This window comes from Pan paniscus, chromosome 6 (assembly GCF_029289425.2).
Source record: "Pan paniscus chromosome 6, NHGRI_mPanPan1-v2.0_pri, whole genome shotgun sequence".
Taxonomy (NCBI): Eukaryota; Metazoa; Chordata; class Mammalia; order Primates; family Hominidae; genus Pan; species Pan paniscus.
The window spans coordinates 29,476,880-29,494,091 of NC_073255.2; the positions used below are offsets into that span (position 1 = coordinate 29,476,880).

The 17,212-nt window shown below is 34.9% G+C and overlaps 1 protein-coding gene across 19 annotated transcripts in view; it reads left to right on the plus strand.

Annotated features, from left to right (window-relative positions):
• PALS2 (protein associated with LIN7 2, MAGUK p55 family member) overlaps nucleotides 1–17,212 on the plus strand; it is a 120,141-nt gene that overhangs the window by 46,207 nt on the left and 56,722 nt on the right. For 5 of the 19 annotated variants that reach the window (XM_034963816.3, XM_008960036.6, XM_034963820.3 and 2 more), the window contains exon 2: nucleotides 4,021–4,139. The exons of 1 other annotated variant lie outside the window; for it this stretch is intronic. In XM_034963816.3, coding sequence (XP_034819707.1) covers nucleotides 4,023–4,139 — 117 coding nt within the window. In that variant the 5' untranslated portion in view covers nucleotides 4,021–4,022. Of the gene's footprint in view, nucleotides 1–413; nucleotides 584–4,017; nucleotides 4,140–17,212 lie in introns of all 19 variants that reach the window. 13 more of the 19 variants (XM_055115788.2, XM_055115792.2, XM_055115783.2 and 10 more) reach the window with 5 other exon arrangements.

The following is a 17,212-nucleotide window of genomic DNA, read 5'->3' on the forward strand; positions in this document are numbered from 1 at the left end:
CAGGAGAATGGCGTGAACCTGGGAGGCGGAGCTTGCAGTGAGCCGAGATCCCGCCACTGCACTCCAGCCTGGGCAACAGAGCGAGACTCCGTCTCAAAAAAGAAAAAAGAATCCCATTTATGTGTTATTGAATCTAGGGTCTGATTAAAATGTTTATCTCCTCTAGTGATTATTGAGAAGGAGTGGAACTTGTAGGTAACTTACTTTTTGAGTTTAGACTCTCCTTTCTTCCTGAAATCTCTAAGTAAATGGGAAAAACTTCCCTGTTTTTCTGGCTCCTATCTTAACTTTGTAAGGCTCCCATTCCAGAGAGCCTCTTATTTTATATATTAAGTTTTTACATATACTAGAGTTGTCTTGTGTTTATCCATATCTGAATAATTATTATAGATTTATGTTTTAATATTTTATAGGACTAAATCATTTTGCTACTTTAAAAAAAATCACGAAAGTACATTATTTGAAGTTTGGAGAAGAAAGGGATTTGGTAACAAAGGACAGCCATTTCCATTTTAAGCAGCTAAACAGCAGGAGAGATTTCTGTAAGAAGGTACCAGCTCACATTCTATTGTTCATCATTTTGGTGAGAGACTGCAGAATCACTTTTACTAAGTTGGGATTAGGCCCATCTCTCATTATTTGTTATAATTTTGTCACATGGTTTTTCTTTATCGTTTCATATGCTTTTAGGATAATACAGTTTAAAAGAACTATGTATTGTATTTTGACTATAAATCCACCAAATGTACAAACTAATTTGAGAATGATTGACAGCATTATAATATTTGAGATTTCTTTCCCAGGACAAGGGATGTTGTCAAGTTTATCCATTTCTAGATTAAATTCCATATGATTAAGAATCAGTAACAACTTATAAAGATCTTTAAAATAACCAAAGATCTATTTCACAATTTGTTTCACTTTTCTACTGACTTAAACACCAATTTGAAAAAAAAACAAGCACTTCAAGAATCAATACAGAAGGTACATTTTTAAAAAATCTTCAGTACAACTGGCGTTATGAACACTGACTAAACATTTGATAACATTAAGGAATTACTGTTAATTTGCTAGGTATTGCTAATTTGATACTATTGCTAACAGTATTTTGGTTATGTTGTTTAAAAGGAGTGCTGATCTTTGAGACATATACATTGAAATAGGATTTCTGGAATTTGCTTCAAAGTTATATAAGGTAGAAAGTATATAGGAGTGTGAAACAAGGTTGACCATGAGTTGCTAATTGTTGGAGCTGATCATTGTGTGGTTTATTATATTATTCTGTTTTCTTCACATATGTTTGAAGTTTTCCATAATAAAAGCTAAAAATAAAAACAAATGTACAATGTCAAAAGAAAGAAAAATAAATAATGAGAAGTACTGCTAACCACATTTATAGCCACAGGACAAAAGTACTTTTAAAAATTGATTCTATTGTTCCCTGCCCACTTAAAGGTAACTTGTTGACCTTAAGCAAAATTACTAAGTAGCTTAGTTTATATTCTTTACTTCTTATGTCATCTTTCTTCATGTTAATCCAATACTTGTTTTCCTTCTCCTTTGTCAAGTGCACATTGTCCTCTTGTTCGCTTCTTTACCTTCAAAAATTGTCAGTCATCCATGAAACCCCCATGGATGAACCTGTCCAAGTTAACATACAAGAGAATGCTTTGTGAGGGAGATCAGGGATAGAAGACAGGAAATAGGTCTGATAGAGTATTAGAAAAATATTTGAATATTTAGAAAAATACTGGTAAAAATGTGAGAAGCTTGTTGGAACATTTGGAAAAAACTTAAGAGTTCCATATGAAAAACACTATTGATTTTGTTTTTAAAAATTGAGAGTCTGAAGATAGGGAAAGTAAAAGCTGAAACCTCTAGTATTCTAACAGAAAATAGATAATGTCCAAAATGGGTCAATCACAAAGTAGCAATATTAGCATATTATCCAGAAAGAAGAGAAACTACGAACAGATCTGATTAGAAGAAACAATTAAATTCCTAGTAATTACTTCTGGGAGTAGGATAAGTTGGGGAGAAGGGTAAGCAGCATGGAACAGAAAACTGTATTTTATAAGCCATTTAGTACTACAATCTGACTTTTAACAGTGTTTATATTTTACTTTAATAAAAATAAAAGTTAATATTAAAAACGACTTCTGTATTTACTGTTGATTTATTCTATGAGCTGAGATAAAACTAATAAAATTAAGATTATAATATTGAGTGAGGGGAGGGGTCTAGCGTCACTCTCTTACATGTACATATGTTGTCCCAGCACCAGCTGTTGAAAAAACTATTTTTTTCTTTATTGAATTGTCTTGGCACATTGTCAGAATCAATTGACCATAAATGTATGGATTTGTTTCTAGCCTGTTGTTGAGTTGTATGTATGTCTATATGCTAGTTCCACACAGTCTTGATTACTGTAGCTTTTTAGTAAGTTTTGAAATTGAGAAGTGTGAGGTCTCCAACTTTGTTGTTCTTTTTGAAGACTCTTTTGGCTATTCTGGTTTTTTTGAGTTTCCATATGAATGGAATGAGCTTGTCAATTTCTACAAAAAAAGAAAAGGCAGTTCAGATTTTGATAGGGAGTGTATTAAACCTGTAGGTTAATTTGGGAATTGTTGCCATTTTAATAAGTCCTCTGATCCATGAACATGGGATGTCATTCCCTTTATTTAGATCTTCTTTCATTCTTTCAATGATGTTTTATAGTTTCATTGTACAAATTTTGTACTACTTCTGTTACATCTATTTCTCAGTATTTTATTGTCTTTGATGCTACTGTAAAAGGAATGGTTTTCTTAATTTCATTTTTGGATTGTTTGTCACCAGTGTATAGAAATACACTATGTGTAACAACATATTGGTTGTTTTGTATTAATCTTGTATACTGAAACCTTGGTGAACTCACATATTAATGATAATAAATTTTTGTATATTAGGATTTTCCATATACAGAATCATATGATCTGCAAATATAAATTGTTTTACTTATTGCTTTCTAGTCTGGATGCCTTTTATTTTCTTTTTCTTTTTTCTTTTTTTTTTTTGCTTAACAGCCCTGTCTAGAACCTCCAATCCAAAGTTGAATAAAAATGCCAAAAGTGTACAGCCTTATTTTATTCCTCATTAGGAGTAAAAGCACCATTAAGTATGATATTAGCTGTGGGTTTTTCATAGAAGCCTTTTATCAGAGAGAAGAATTTCCCTTCTATTTTTAGTTTGGTGAATGTTTTTATTATGAAAGAGTTTTGGGTTTTGTCTAATGATTTTCTTTGTCTGAAGTGTCATTTGGTTTTGTTCTTGGTTTTGTTAATAGAGTCTGTTGAGTTTTTATCTGTTGAACCACTCGTTCATTCCTGGGATAAAGTGAACTTGGCCATTATATACAATTGTTTGTATATGTCACTGGATTCAGTAGTTTGTTTAAGATTTTTGCATTTGTATTTCTAGGAGAGATTGGCGGTAATTTTTTTGTGTGTGATGTTGTTGGGTTTAGTATCAGGGTAATTGGTCTCATAGAATGAGTTGGAAGGTGTTTCCTTCTCTTCCCTTTTTTTTTTTTTTTTTGAAGGAGTTTGTGAAGTATTGGTTTTAATTCTTTTTTAATTGTTTGATAGAATTCAGCAGTGAAGGCTGGTTCTGAGCTTGTGGGAAGTTTCTGATTCCTAAATTAGACTTTTTCCTTCTTATAAGTCTGTTTGAATTTTCTGTTTTTTCTTGAGTAATGTTTTTAAATTTGAAAAATACAGAGCAAGTGCAAGGTTGTAAGTATGTGTAAGGTAGTCTGATAAAGTCCAAATTACATATAAAAATCTATCCTGCTATTAATTCCTGGGAAGTCAATTTGAAACTCATACTGTTTAACAATTTCATTTTTTAAAATGTTATTTTTCCAAAGAGTATTCTTAATGTCTATTTGCATTATTAAAATAATCTTACTCCATAACGGGTTGAAATTTAAGGTGTTTGTTTGTTTGTTTGTTTGTTTTTATGTTGCTTTTATCTCAGCAGCAATGCAGCAAGTCTTGGAAAACCTTACGGAGCTGCCCTCGTCTACTGGAGCAGAAGAAATAGACCTAATTTTCCTCAAGGGAATTATGGAGAATCCTATTGTAAAATCACTTGCTAAGGTATATAGATTTATTCATAAGATTACTGAATTATTTTGGACTTAGTTTTTATAGAGATATTTTCAGATATTACTATTTTAGAATTTGGTTGATATACATTAGGTTTAGTTAGCAAATAAAAACATTCAGCACATAATGAAATCTTAACATATGCAAAAATTAGACCATTTTTCTCTTTTCTACTCTGACTTTAAATACAGGATGAAATGACTCTTAGTTTTGGCGTAATGCCTTTAAGGTTTAGAGAAATCATACCTGCACAGTTGTGTTTTAACAGGGCCTGTGAAAAAGATCCTGATCCTATTTCCATTTTCAACAATGGCAAAGTACTGATTTTCTTCTTTTGCATTAGACTGTGTACCTACTTTTCATGTAAGTTCTTGACTTCCTTTATCTAGTGCTTTTTTGAAATTTTGTTATTTGTTGCATAAGCCTGGTATTTTAAGTCTGTTTCCCTAGTCAACTCTGGAGTAATCTCTTTAACTCATTGATAAGTATACTTTACAACCATTTTTATTAAATAATTATTATATGCTAAAGCTTAATGTATTACCTATTTTACAAACCTGCTATACCATTCTTTAGAGTTCCCCCAAATGACTCTTGCTTTCAAGAATCTATGCCACATGCCTTCTTTGATCTTTTCTTCATAGAGCCATCTTGTTCCTTTTGGTTTTTGCTCTATGAGAATGTTGATTTCACTCTCTTCTGTGATTTTTTTCTTATCCAAAGTCTGTTACTTGTTTTCTTCCAAGACCTCTGAAAAATAGCTTTTACAAGGTTTTCTATTAGTGAGAGTGAATTAATGATGCAGATTCTTCTTCTTCTTTTTTTTTTTTTTTGAGAGGAAGTCTCACTTTGTCGCCCAGGCTGGAGTGCACTGGCACGATCTCAGCTCACTGCAACCTCTGCCTGCTGGGTTCAAGTGATTCTCCTGCCTCAGCCTCCCGAGTAGCTGGGACTACAGGCGTGTGCCACCACCCCTGGCTAATTTTTGTATTTTTAGTAGAGGAGGGGTTTCACCATGTTGGTGCAGGCTGGTCTCGAACTCCTGACCTCACATGATCCACCCACCTTGGCCTCCTGGGATTACAGGCATAAGCCACCAGGCCTGGCCAATGATACAGATTCTTCATTTTATTTACATGTTTACTTATGCTAAAATCACATGGTATAAAGGCCCTTAAGTAGAAACGAATCCATTTGCAGATCATCCAACTGGAATTTTTATTTTAGTCATTTTTTACTATAGCCTTTCCAATGTTCATTAGATATTTTTATATTTTAATAATAATGTGCAGGGTATTGTTTCAGATTCAAACTTGTCATAAACATTAATTCCTACTGTTTTAAAGTAATAGCTCCAGGGTCTGTTGAAATTATTAGGAACTGTTTAAATTTCTGTTAAATAGTTTACCTGGGTTCTTATTGTACTTTTAAAATGGTTTTTTACTCTTTTCTTGATGTTTTTCTGTTGATTGTCAGTTATTGTCCATGTAGCTGTTACACTGTTATCTCTATGTTTATTTAATTTATAGCTTTTGATCTATAGATTTAAAACTATATAATGCACTAACAAATGTTTATAGTTTGCAAAGGTCTTTAAAATACACTGTTTTGTCTTCACAACAACTTTATGAATTTAAAATATACTGTTTTATCTTTCAACAACTTTTGAATTGAAAAGTAAGACTCAGTAAATAAGTGTTGTGTCTAAGGTCTCTCTGCTAGCAAAAGACAGATGAGGTTTAGGCCATGTGTTCTATCATCAAATTCTGTGTTCTACCTGCTCCAACACCGGGTGATGGGGTATGTGTATGTTTGTGTATGCTTATTCTTAAAAACTGGTGGGAGTAAAAATTTACTGGTTTTATGCCATTGATGTTGGTCTTTCAGAGGATTATCTTGTTCATTATTCTTAACAGTTGCAATGGTTGGATGACTTTTGAGCAGGTAAGGTGCTACTGTACTCTTTTGATGATAAAAATGAAATAAAGCAAAGAGTTATCCAATAATATGCAACATCCAGGCAGATTCTTAATAAGGAAAAACAATGGTAGTTCAATATTCCTATAATATAGGTTAAAAAAAATCCCAGGAATAGAGGAGGAATTCCACTTCCAAGAAAGAAATAGTAAGTCACAGCAGCCTAGCACTCTCAGTATAACAAATAGAAGGAAAAAAGAGGCACACATTGCTAGATATGCAGAGAGGCAGAAATATCTGGCCACTAATCATGAGAAAAACAACAGAGGCAGTCCCATAAATGGTTCTTTTATTGGCATTTATACACAAGGATTTGAAAATAACTTATTAATGTACTTTTAATAGAAGAAAAGGGAAAAAAACATGTAAAATATTTTTAGAAAATCAGAATAAAAGATAATCAAATGAATATTTTAGGATCAAAAATACAGTATCTGAAATTAGTTCACTGATAGAAGACTAGACACAACAGAAGAGGGAATAAGTGAATTTAAAGATAGGTTATTAGAAAATATTCAAGCAAAAACTAATAGAGAAGAAAGAATGAAAAAAAGATAACAATATGTGAAACATACTCAAAATATCTAATATATATGTAGTTTGTATTCCAGAAAGAAAGGAGAGAGGGAAGAAGAAATATAGGTAAACCCTATACTTTTGCATTTCACTTTATTCCCCTTTGCAGTTACTGCCTTTTTAATAATCAACTAATGGGCAAAATAACCAGCTAGCATTATAATGACGGGATCAGATTCACACATAATATTAACCTTAGATGTAAATGGCTAAATGCCCCAATTAAAAGACATAGACCAGCAAATTGGATAAAGAATCAAGACCCACCAGTCTGCTGTATTCAGGAGACACATCTCATGTGCAATGACACACACAGGCTCAAAATAAATGGATGGAGGAAGATTTACCATACAAATGTAAAGCAAAAAAAAAAAGGGATTGCAATCCTAATCTCTGATAAAACAGACGTTAAACCAACAAAGATCAAAAAAGACAAGGGCATTACATAATGGTAAAGGGATCAATGCAACAAGAAGAGCTAACTATCCTAAATATATATGTACTCAATATAGGAGCTCCCAGATTCATAAAGCAAGTTCTTAGAGACCTACAGAGACTTAGACTCCCACACCATAATAGTCGGAGATTTTAACACCCCACTGTCAATATTAGACAGCTCAACAAGACAGAAAATTAACAAGGATATTCAGAACTTGAACTTAGCTTTGGACCAAGTGGACCTAATAGACATCTACAGAACTCTCCACCCCAAATCAACAGAATATACATTCCTCTCAGCGCCACATAGCACTTATTCTAAAATGGACCACATAATTGGAAGTCAGTCCTCAGCAAATGCAAAAGAACGGAAATCATAACAAAGAATCTCTCAGACCACAGTGCAATCAAATTAGAACTCAGGGTTAAGAAACTCAAAACCATACAACTACATGGAAACTGAACAACCTACTCTTAAATGACTACTGGGTAAATAATGAAATTAAGGCAGAAATAAATAAGTACTTTGAAACCAATGAGATCAAAGACACAATGTACCAGAATCTCTGGGACACAGCTAAAGCAGTGTTTAGAGGGAAATTTATAGCAGTAAATGCCCACAGGAGAAAGCAGGAAAGATCTAAAATCAACACCCTAACATCACAATTAAAAGAACTAGAGAAGCAAGAGCAGTTAAATTCAAAAGCTAGCAGAAGACAAGAAATAACTAAGATCAGAGCAGAACTGAAGGAGATAGAGACATGAAAAACCCTTCAAAAAACAATCATTGAATCCAGGAGCTGGTTTTTTGAAAAGATTAGCAAAATAGATAGACCGCTAGCCAGACTAATAAAGAAGAAAAGAGGGAAGAATCAAATAGATACAATAAAAAATGGTAAAGGGGATACCATCACTGATCCCACAGAAATATAAACTACCATCAGAAAATACTATAAACACCTCTCTGCAAATAAACTAGAAAATCTAAAAGAAATGGATAAGTAATTCGTGGACGCATAACACCCTCCCAAGACTAAACCAGGAAGAAGTCAAATCCCTGAATAGACCACTAACAAGTTCTGAAATAGACAGTAATAATAGCCTACCAACCAAAAAAAGCCCAGGACCAGACAGATTCACAGCCAAATTCTACCAGAGATACAAACAGGAGCTGGTACCATTCCTTCTGAAACTATTCCAAACAACAGAAAAAGAGAGACTCCTCCCTAACTCATTTTATGAGGCCAGCATCATCCTGATAACAAAACCTGACAGAGACACAACAAAAAAGAAAATTTCAGGCCAATATCCCTGATGAACATCGATGTGAAAATCCTCAATAAAATACTGGCAAACCGAATCCAGCAGCACATTAAAAGGCTTATCCACCACGATCAAGTTGGCTTCATCCCTGGGATGCAAGGCAGGTTCAACATGCACAAATGCATAATATAATCCATCACATAAGCAGAACCAATAATGAAAATCACATGATTATCTTAATAGATGCAGAAAAGGCCTTTGACAAAATTCAGCCCCTCTTCATGCTAAAAACACTCAATAAACTAGGTATTGATGGAACATATCTCAAAATAAGAGCTATTTATGACAAACCAACAGCCAATATCATACTGAATGGGCAAAAGCTAGAAGTATTCCCTTTGAAAACTGGCACAAGACAAGGATGCACTCTCTCACCACTCTTATTCAACGTAGTATTGGAAGTTCTGGCCCAAGAGAAGGAAATAAAGCGTATTCAAATAGGAAGAGAGGAAGTCAAATTATCTCTTTTTGCAGATGACATATTTAGAAAACCCCATTGTCTCAGCCCAAAAGCTCCTTAAGCTGATAAGCAACTTCAGCAAAGTCTCAGGATACAAAATCAGTGTGCAAAAATCCCAAGCATTCCTATACACCAATAATAGACAAAAAGAGAGCCAAATCATGAGCAAACTTCCATTCACAATTGCTACAAAGAGAATAAAACACCTAGGAATACAACTTACAAGGGATGTGAAGGACCTCTTCAAGGAAAACTACAAACCACTGCTCAAGGAAATAAGGACACAAACAAATGGAAAAACATTCCATGCTCATGGATAGGAAGAATCAATATCATGAAAGTGGTGATACTGCCCAAAGTAATTTATAATCTCAATGCTATTCCCATCAAGCTACCATTGACTTTCTTCACAGAGTTAGAAAAAACTACTTTAAATTTCATATGGAACCAAAAAAGAGCCGGTATAGCCTAGACAATCCTAAGCAAAAAGAACAAAGCTGGAGGCATCACGCTACCTGACTTCAAACTATACTACAAGGCTACAGTAACTAAAACAGCATGGTACTGGTACCAAAACAAATATATAGACCACTGGAACAGGACAGAGGCCTCAGAAATGACATGACACATCTACAACCATCTGGTCTTTGACAAACCAGACAAAAACAAGCAATGGGGAAAGGATTCGCTATTTAATAAATGATGTTGGGAAAACTAGCCATATGCAGAAAACTGAAACTGTACCCCTTCCTTACACCTTATTACAAAAATTAAGTCAAGATAGATTAAAGACTTAAACGTAAGACCTAAGACCATAAAAACCCTAGAAGAAAACTTAGGCAGTACCATTCAGGGCATAGGCATGGGCACAGACTTCATGATTAAAACACCAAATGCAATTGCAACAAAAGCCAAAATTGACAAATGGGATCTAACTAAAGAGCTTCTGCACAACAAAAGAAACTATCATCGGAGTGAACAGGCAGCCTACAGAATGAGAGAAAAATTTTGCAAGCTATCCGTCTGACAAAGGGCTAATATCCAGACTCTACAAGGAACTTAAACAAATTTACAAGAAAAAAACAACCCCATCAAAAAGTGGGCAAAGGATATGAACAGACATTTCTCAAAAGAAGACATTTATGCAGCCAGCAGACACATGAAAAAATGCTCATCATCACTGGTCATTAGAGAAATGCAAATCAAAACTGCAATGAGATACCTTCTCACACCAGTTAGAATGGTGATCATTAAAAAGTCTGGAAACAACAGATACTGAAGAGGATGTGGAGAAATAGAAATACTTTTACACTGTTGCTGGGAGTGTAAATTAATTCAAGCATTGTGGAAGACATTGTGGCAATTCCTCAAGGATCTAGAACTAGAAATACCATTTGACCCAGCAATCCCATTATTGGGTATATACCCAAAGGAGTATAAATCATTCTACTATAAAGACACATGCACATGTATGTTTATTGCAGCACTATTCACAATAGCAAAGACTTGGAACCAACCCAAATGCCCATCAATGATAGACTGGATAAAGAAAATGTGGCACATATACACCATGGAATAGTATGCGGCCATAAAAAATGATGAGTTCACGCCCTTTGCAGGGACATTGATAGAGCTGTAAACCATCATTTTCAGCAAAATAACACAGGCGCAGAAAACCAAACACCGCATGTTCTCTTTTAAGTGGGTGTAAGTTGAACAATGAAGAACATATGGACACAGGGAGGGGAACATCACACACCGATCCCTGTCGGGGGTTTGGGAGGCAAGGGGAGGGGAGATAGCATTAGGAGAAATACCTAATGTAGATGATGGGTTGATGGGTGCAGCAAACCACCATGGCACATTTGTACTTACGTAACAAACATGCACGTTCTGTACATTATCCCAGAACTTAAAGTATAATAATAATTTTTAAAAAAAAAGAAGAAGAAGCTGCAACAAGTTACCCAGAAGATCTAGCTGAGATCATTGATTCCAGTGGCTACACTTAACAACAGATTTTCGATGCAGACACAGCAGCCTTGTTTTGGAAGAACATCTAGAGCTTTCACAGCTAGAGAGAAGTCAATACCTGCCTTCAAAGGACAGGCTGACTCTTTGGTTAGGAGCTTATGCAGCTGATGACTTTAAGTGGAAGCCAATGCTCATTTACCACTCTGAAGATCCTAGAGCCCTTAAGAATTATGCGAATTCTACTCTGCCTGTGCCCTCTAACTGGAACAACAAAACCTAGCTGACAGCACATCTGTTTACAGCATGGTGTGCTGCATATTTTAACCCCACTGTTGGGATTTACTGCTCAGAAAAAAAGATTTCTTTCAAAATACTACTGGTTATTGACAACACACTTGGTCACCCAAGAGCTCGGACAGAAATGTACAAAGAGAGGAATGTTGTTTTCATTCCTGCAGACACAACATCTCTTCTACTCATGGATTAAGGGGTAATTTTGACTTTCAAGTCTTAGTTAAATACATTTCATAGGACTACAGCTGCCATAGATTTCGATTCCTCTACTGGATCTGGATAAAGTAAATTGCAAGCCTTCCAGAAAGGGTTTACTATTCTAGATGCCATTAAGAACATTTGTGATGCATGGGAGAAGGTCAGAATATCAACATTCACATGAGTTGGGGAGAAGTTGAGTCCAGCTCTCATGGATGACTTTGAGGGATTCAAGACTTCAGTGGAGGAAGTCACTTTAGATGTGTTGGAAACAAGAAAACAAGAATTAGAAGTGGAACCTGAAGATGTGACTACATTGCTGCAATGTCATGATAAAACTTGAACAGATAAGGAGTTGCTTCTTGTGGAGGAGCAAAGAAAGTGGTCTCTTCAGATTGAATCTATTCCTGGTGAAGATGCTGTGAAAATTGTTGAAATGATAACAAAGGATTACAAATATTACATAAAGTTTAGGTGATAAAGCAGGAGCAGTTTGAAAGAATTGACTCCAATTTTGAAAGTTTTGCTTGGATAAAATGCTCTCAAACAACATTGCATGCTATGGAGAAATCTTTCATGAAAGGAGAGTCCATCAATGTGGCAAACCTTATTATTGTCTTATTTTAAGAAATTGCCACAGCCACCCAAGCCTTCAGCAACCACCACCTTGATCAGTCAGCAGCCATCAGCATCAAGACAAGACCTTACACAGGCAAAAAGATTTTGACTCTCTGAAGGCTCTGATCCTTAGCATTTTAACCTCTAAAGTATTTTTAAATTAAGATATGTTTATTGTCTTTTAGACATATTGCAGTTGCACACTTAATAGATCACCTTGTCATGTAAACATAACTTTTATATACACAGGGAAACAAAAAAATTTGTGTGACTTACTTTGTTGCAGTATTTGCTTTATTGTGGTTATCTTGAGCAGAACCTGCAGTATCTCTGAGCTATGCCTGTACAGCTAGTAGAATGTTGAAACCTTCAACTATAATAGTAGATTAACCTATCTCTTTTTGCAGTTCTGTCAGATTTTACCTCCCATATTTTAATGCTCTTTTGTTAAACACACATTCACTAAGATTGTTATATCGTCTCAGAGAATTAACTCTTATCATTATGTAATGCCTCTCTTTGTTCCCAATAATTTTTCTTGATCTGAAGTCTGCCCTGTCTGAAATTAATATAGCTACTCCAGTTTTCTTTAGTTAATGTTAGCATGATACACCTTTCTCCATACCTTTAGTTTTAATCTCTCTATATCTTTGTATTTAAAGTAAGTTTCTGGTAGACAACATGTAATTCGATCTTTTTTAATTCACTTTGACAGTCTCTTTGTTTTTTTATTTTTAGACGGAGTCTCGCTCTGTTGCCAGGCTGGAGTGCAGTGGTGCCATCTTGGCTCACTGCAACCTCCGATTCCCTGGTTCAAGCAATTCTCCTGCCTCAGCCTCTCAAGTAGCTGGGATTACAGGCACGCCCAGCTTATTTTTGTATTTTCAGTAGTGACTGGTTTCACCACGTTGGCCAGGGTGGTCTCAATCTCCTGACCTTGTGATCTGCCCACGTCGGCCTCCCAAAATGCTGGGATTACAGGTGTGAGCCACCACATCCAGCCAACAGTCTCTTTTAAGTGCTTTAGATCACTGATGTTTACATGTTTGATATAATTTGATTAATGTCTTTCATACTGTTACTGTTTTGTATTTGTTGCCTGCTTGCCTGCCTGCCTTCCTTTTTTCCTTGTGTCTCTCACTCATTTTCTGTTTTCTCTGCTTTAACTAAACATTGTATGTAATTTCAACTTTTTCTCTCTCTCAGCATGTTAGACTTTAAAAAAAAAACTTTTTAGCAGTTCTCCTTGATTTTGCAATATACGTTTGCAATCTAATATACTTTCGAATAACACCATACCACTTACAGTGCAACTACCTTATAAATAACACTGTTTCCTGTCCCATATAATATTGCTGCCATTCATTTATTCATAAGCTATAATAATCAAATACATTGTTGTGAATAAAACTATTATCTATTAAATCAATTAGGAATAAGAAAAATAAAAGATTTTATTTTACCTTTTTTTCTCTAGCACTCGTCTTTATATCAACCCAAGTTTTGCACTTACATCATTTTCCTTCTTTCTGATGAATGTCTTTTTAACATTTCTTGCAAGACAGGTGTACTGTCTTGAAAACAAATATTCTCAATTTTTGTTGAAAAAGTCCTTTTTTTTTTAACTTTTTTATGATAACTTTACTGGATAGGTAATTCCAGGTTGGTGGAGTTTTTTTTTTTTTTTTTTTTTCTTTCAACATTTAAAGATTTCACTCTATTCTCTGCTTGCATGTTTCCTGAAGAGTTCAATATAATTCTTATGCTTGCTCCTCTGCAGGTAAGGTTCCCCCCCCCACCCCGATCTTTCAGTATTCTGTTTTTTATTTTCTGCAGTTTGAATATAATATACCTAGACTTAGAATTCGGGGTTTTTATCCAGCACAGTGTTCTATGAGTCTCGTGGATCTGTGGTTTGGTGTCCATCATTAATTTAGGAAAATTCTCAGTTTCGGATTTTGTAGCATTTGGGATTTTAGATTTTTGGATTGGGGATATTCAACCTATATTATGAATAATGCTGCCATAAACATTCTTGGACACACTTTTATGTAGACATAGTTTTTATTTCTCCTGGATATATATCTAGGTAACTGTGTTTCATTGAGGAATTGCCGGACTGTTATCCATAGTAGCTGTACCATTTTTTATTCCCACCAGTAGTGTACAAGAGTTCTAATATCTCTGTATCATCTTCAACACTTGTTATTATTTGATTTTTTGGTTCTTAACTGTCCTAGTGGGTGTGAAGTGGTATTTTATTGTGGTTTTGATTTGTGTTTCCCTGGAGACTAATGATATTGAGCATCTTTTCATGTGCTTATTGACCATTTGTACATATTTTTTGGAGAAATATCTGTTTAGATTCTTTGCCCATGTTTAAATTGAGTCATATTTATTTTTATTATGAAGTTGTGAGAGTCTTTTATGTATTCTGGGTACAAGTCTTTTATGAGATATATCATTTGCAAATATTTCTCCCATTATATAGATTATCTTTTTACTTTCTTCTTAGTGCCTTTTGAAGCACAGAAGTTTTTGTTTTTTGTTTTATTTTTATTTTTTTGAGATGGAGTCTTGCTCTGCCACCCAGGCTGGAGTGCAGTGGCATGATCTCGGCCCACTGCAAGCTCTGCCTTCTGGGTTCATGCCATTCTCCTGCTTCAGCCTCCTGAGTAGCTGGGACTACAGGCGCCCGCCATCACACCCGGCTAATTTTTTGTACTTTCAGTAGAAACAGGGTTTCACCGTGTTAGCCAGGATGGTCTCGATCTCCTGACCTCGTGATCCATCCGCCTCGGCCTCCTAAAGTGCTGGGATTACAGTCGTGAGCCACCACGCCCGGCCGAAGCACAGAAGCTTTTAATTTGATGAAGTCCAAGTTGTCTTTTTGTCTTTTGTTGCCTTGTGATTTTGGTCTTATATGTAAGAATCCTTTGCTAAATCCATGGTCATGAAGATTTACCCCTGTGTTTCCGAAGAGCTTTATAGTTTTAGCTCTTACATTTAGGTGTTGGATCCATTTTAAGTTAGTTTTTTGTATACGATATTATGTTAGGCACCAACTTCTGTCTTTTACATGTGCTTCTCTAGTCCATTTGTTGGACTTTCAAATGGTGTTTCAGCACCATTTGTTGAAAGGAATATTTTTTCCCCATTGAGTGGTTTTGGGCACCTTTGTCTTAACGTGCAACAGTTGGCCACTGACATGTGGTTTTATTTTTTTACTTTCAATTCTATTCCATTGATCTATAGATCTTTCCTTGTGGCAGCATCATGTTTTGATAACTCTTGTGTAGTACTTTTTGAAATCAGGAAATGTAAGTACTCCCATTTTGTTCTTTTTCAGGATAGTTTTCACTGTTCTGGATCCCTTTGCAACTCTATAAGAATTTTAGAATCAGTTTGTCAATTTCTATAAACATGTCACTTAGGATTCCAATAGGCATTGCATTGAATCCGTAGTTCGTTCTGGGGAGTATTGCCATCTTAACAGTGATGTCTTCTAATCCATAAACATTTATTTAAATCTTTAATTTCTTTCAACAATGTTTTATAATTTTCAGAGTGTAAGTTTTGCACTTGTTTTGTTAGTTATACTCCTAGGTATTTTATTCTTTTTGCTGCTGTTATGAATGGATTTGTTTTTTAAATTTCATTTTCAGATTTTTCATTGCTAGTGTATAGAAATATAATTGATTTTTGTATATTGATCTTACATATCTTGCAACCTTGCTGAACTTATTTTTTTATTCAAATAGTCTTTTAGTGAACTCCTTAGGATTTTCTAAATACAAGGTCATGTCATCTGAATATAGACAGTTTTATTTCTTTTTAACCTGAATGGCTTTTTTATTTTTCTTGCCTAATTGTCCTGGCTATAACCTCCAGTACAAATGTTAAATAGAAGTGATGAGAGTGGACATCTTTGTCTTGTTTCTGCTCTTAAGGGGAAGTATCTAATCTTTCACTAGTAAATATAATGGAAGTTGTGGGTTTATACTGCTATCCTATACCTTGATTTTTTGCATAAGATTTTATATCAGTACCTGTGTCACAACTTTGTTCTTTGTAAATGTGACATAATATTTTATTTTATGGATATGTCAGGTTTTTTGAGTCAGCCTGCTGATATTTAGATGGCCTTTTTCTTACAAGTTATGCTGTAATGTGTAATCTTGCTACATGTTATTTTGTACATACACACACACACACACACACACACACACACACACACACACACCTTTTTAGGATAGATCTGAAAAGAATCACTGTAAGGCCGGGCGCGGTGGCTCATGCCTATAATCCTAGCACTTTGGGAGGCTGAGGCGGGCGGATCACCTGAGGTCAAGAGTTCGAGTCCAGCTTGACCAACATGGAGAAACCCTGTCTCTTCTAAAAATACAAAAATTAGCCAGGCATGGTGGCGCATGCCTGTAATTCCAGCTACTCAGGAGGCTGAGGCAGGAGAATCGCTTGAACCCGGGAGGTGGAGGTTGCAGTGAGCCGAGATCACATCATTGCACTCCAGCCTGGGCAACAAGAGCAAAACTCTATCTCAAAAAAAAAAAAAAAAAAGTATCACTGTAATTTAGGTGGATATGGTGAATTTGCTTACCAGTGTATGTTCCCACTAGAAAAAATATGTCAAAGTGCCTGTCTTCTCCCATATTCTCATTAGCATGATGTGTTATCAGAATTTTTATCTCTGCCAATCTGATAAAGAGAAAAGGTATTTCATTATAGTTTTAGTTTGTACTTCTGAGTGAAGTTGTCTTTTCATATGTTTAAGAGATATTTGATACACAGTAGGTGACTATTGCAAATAACTATGTAATACATATTTCAAGATAGCTAGAAGAGAAGATTGTGAATGTTGGCATCCCAAAGAAATAAATATTTAAAATAATGGATATGGTAATTACCCCATTTGATCATTATACTATGTATATACATGCATTGAAACATCACATTGTACACCATAAATATGTACAATATGTATCAATTAGAAATATAAAATTAAATTTTTAAAGATAGGTTCCTAAATTTTTCTTTCTGTGAATTTCTTTGCTGAAACTCTTCACCCAGTTCTCTTAATGAGTTGTTGATCTTTTTCTTATTGATTTGTAGAAGTCCTTCGTAAGTAGGGAAATTAGCTTTCTGTCTTGAATATGATTTGTGTTTTGACCCTAGTTTGTCATTTGTA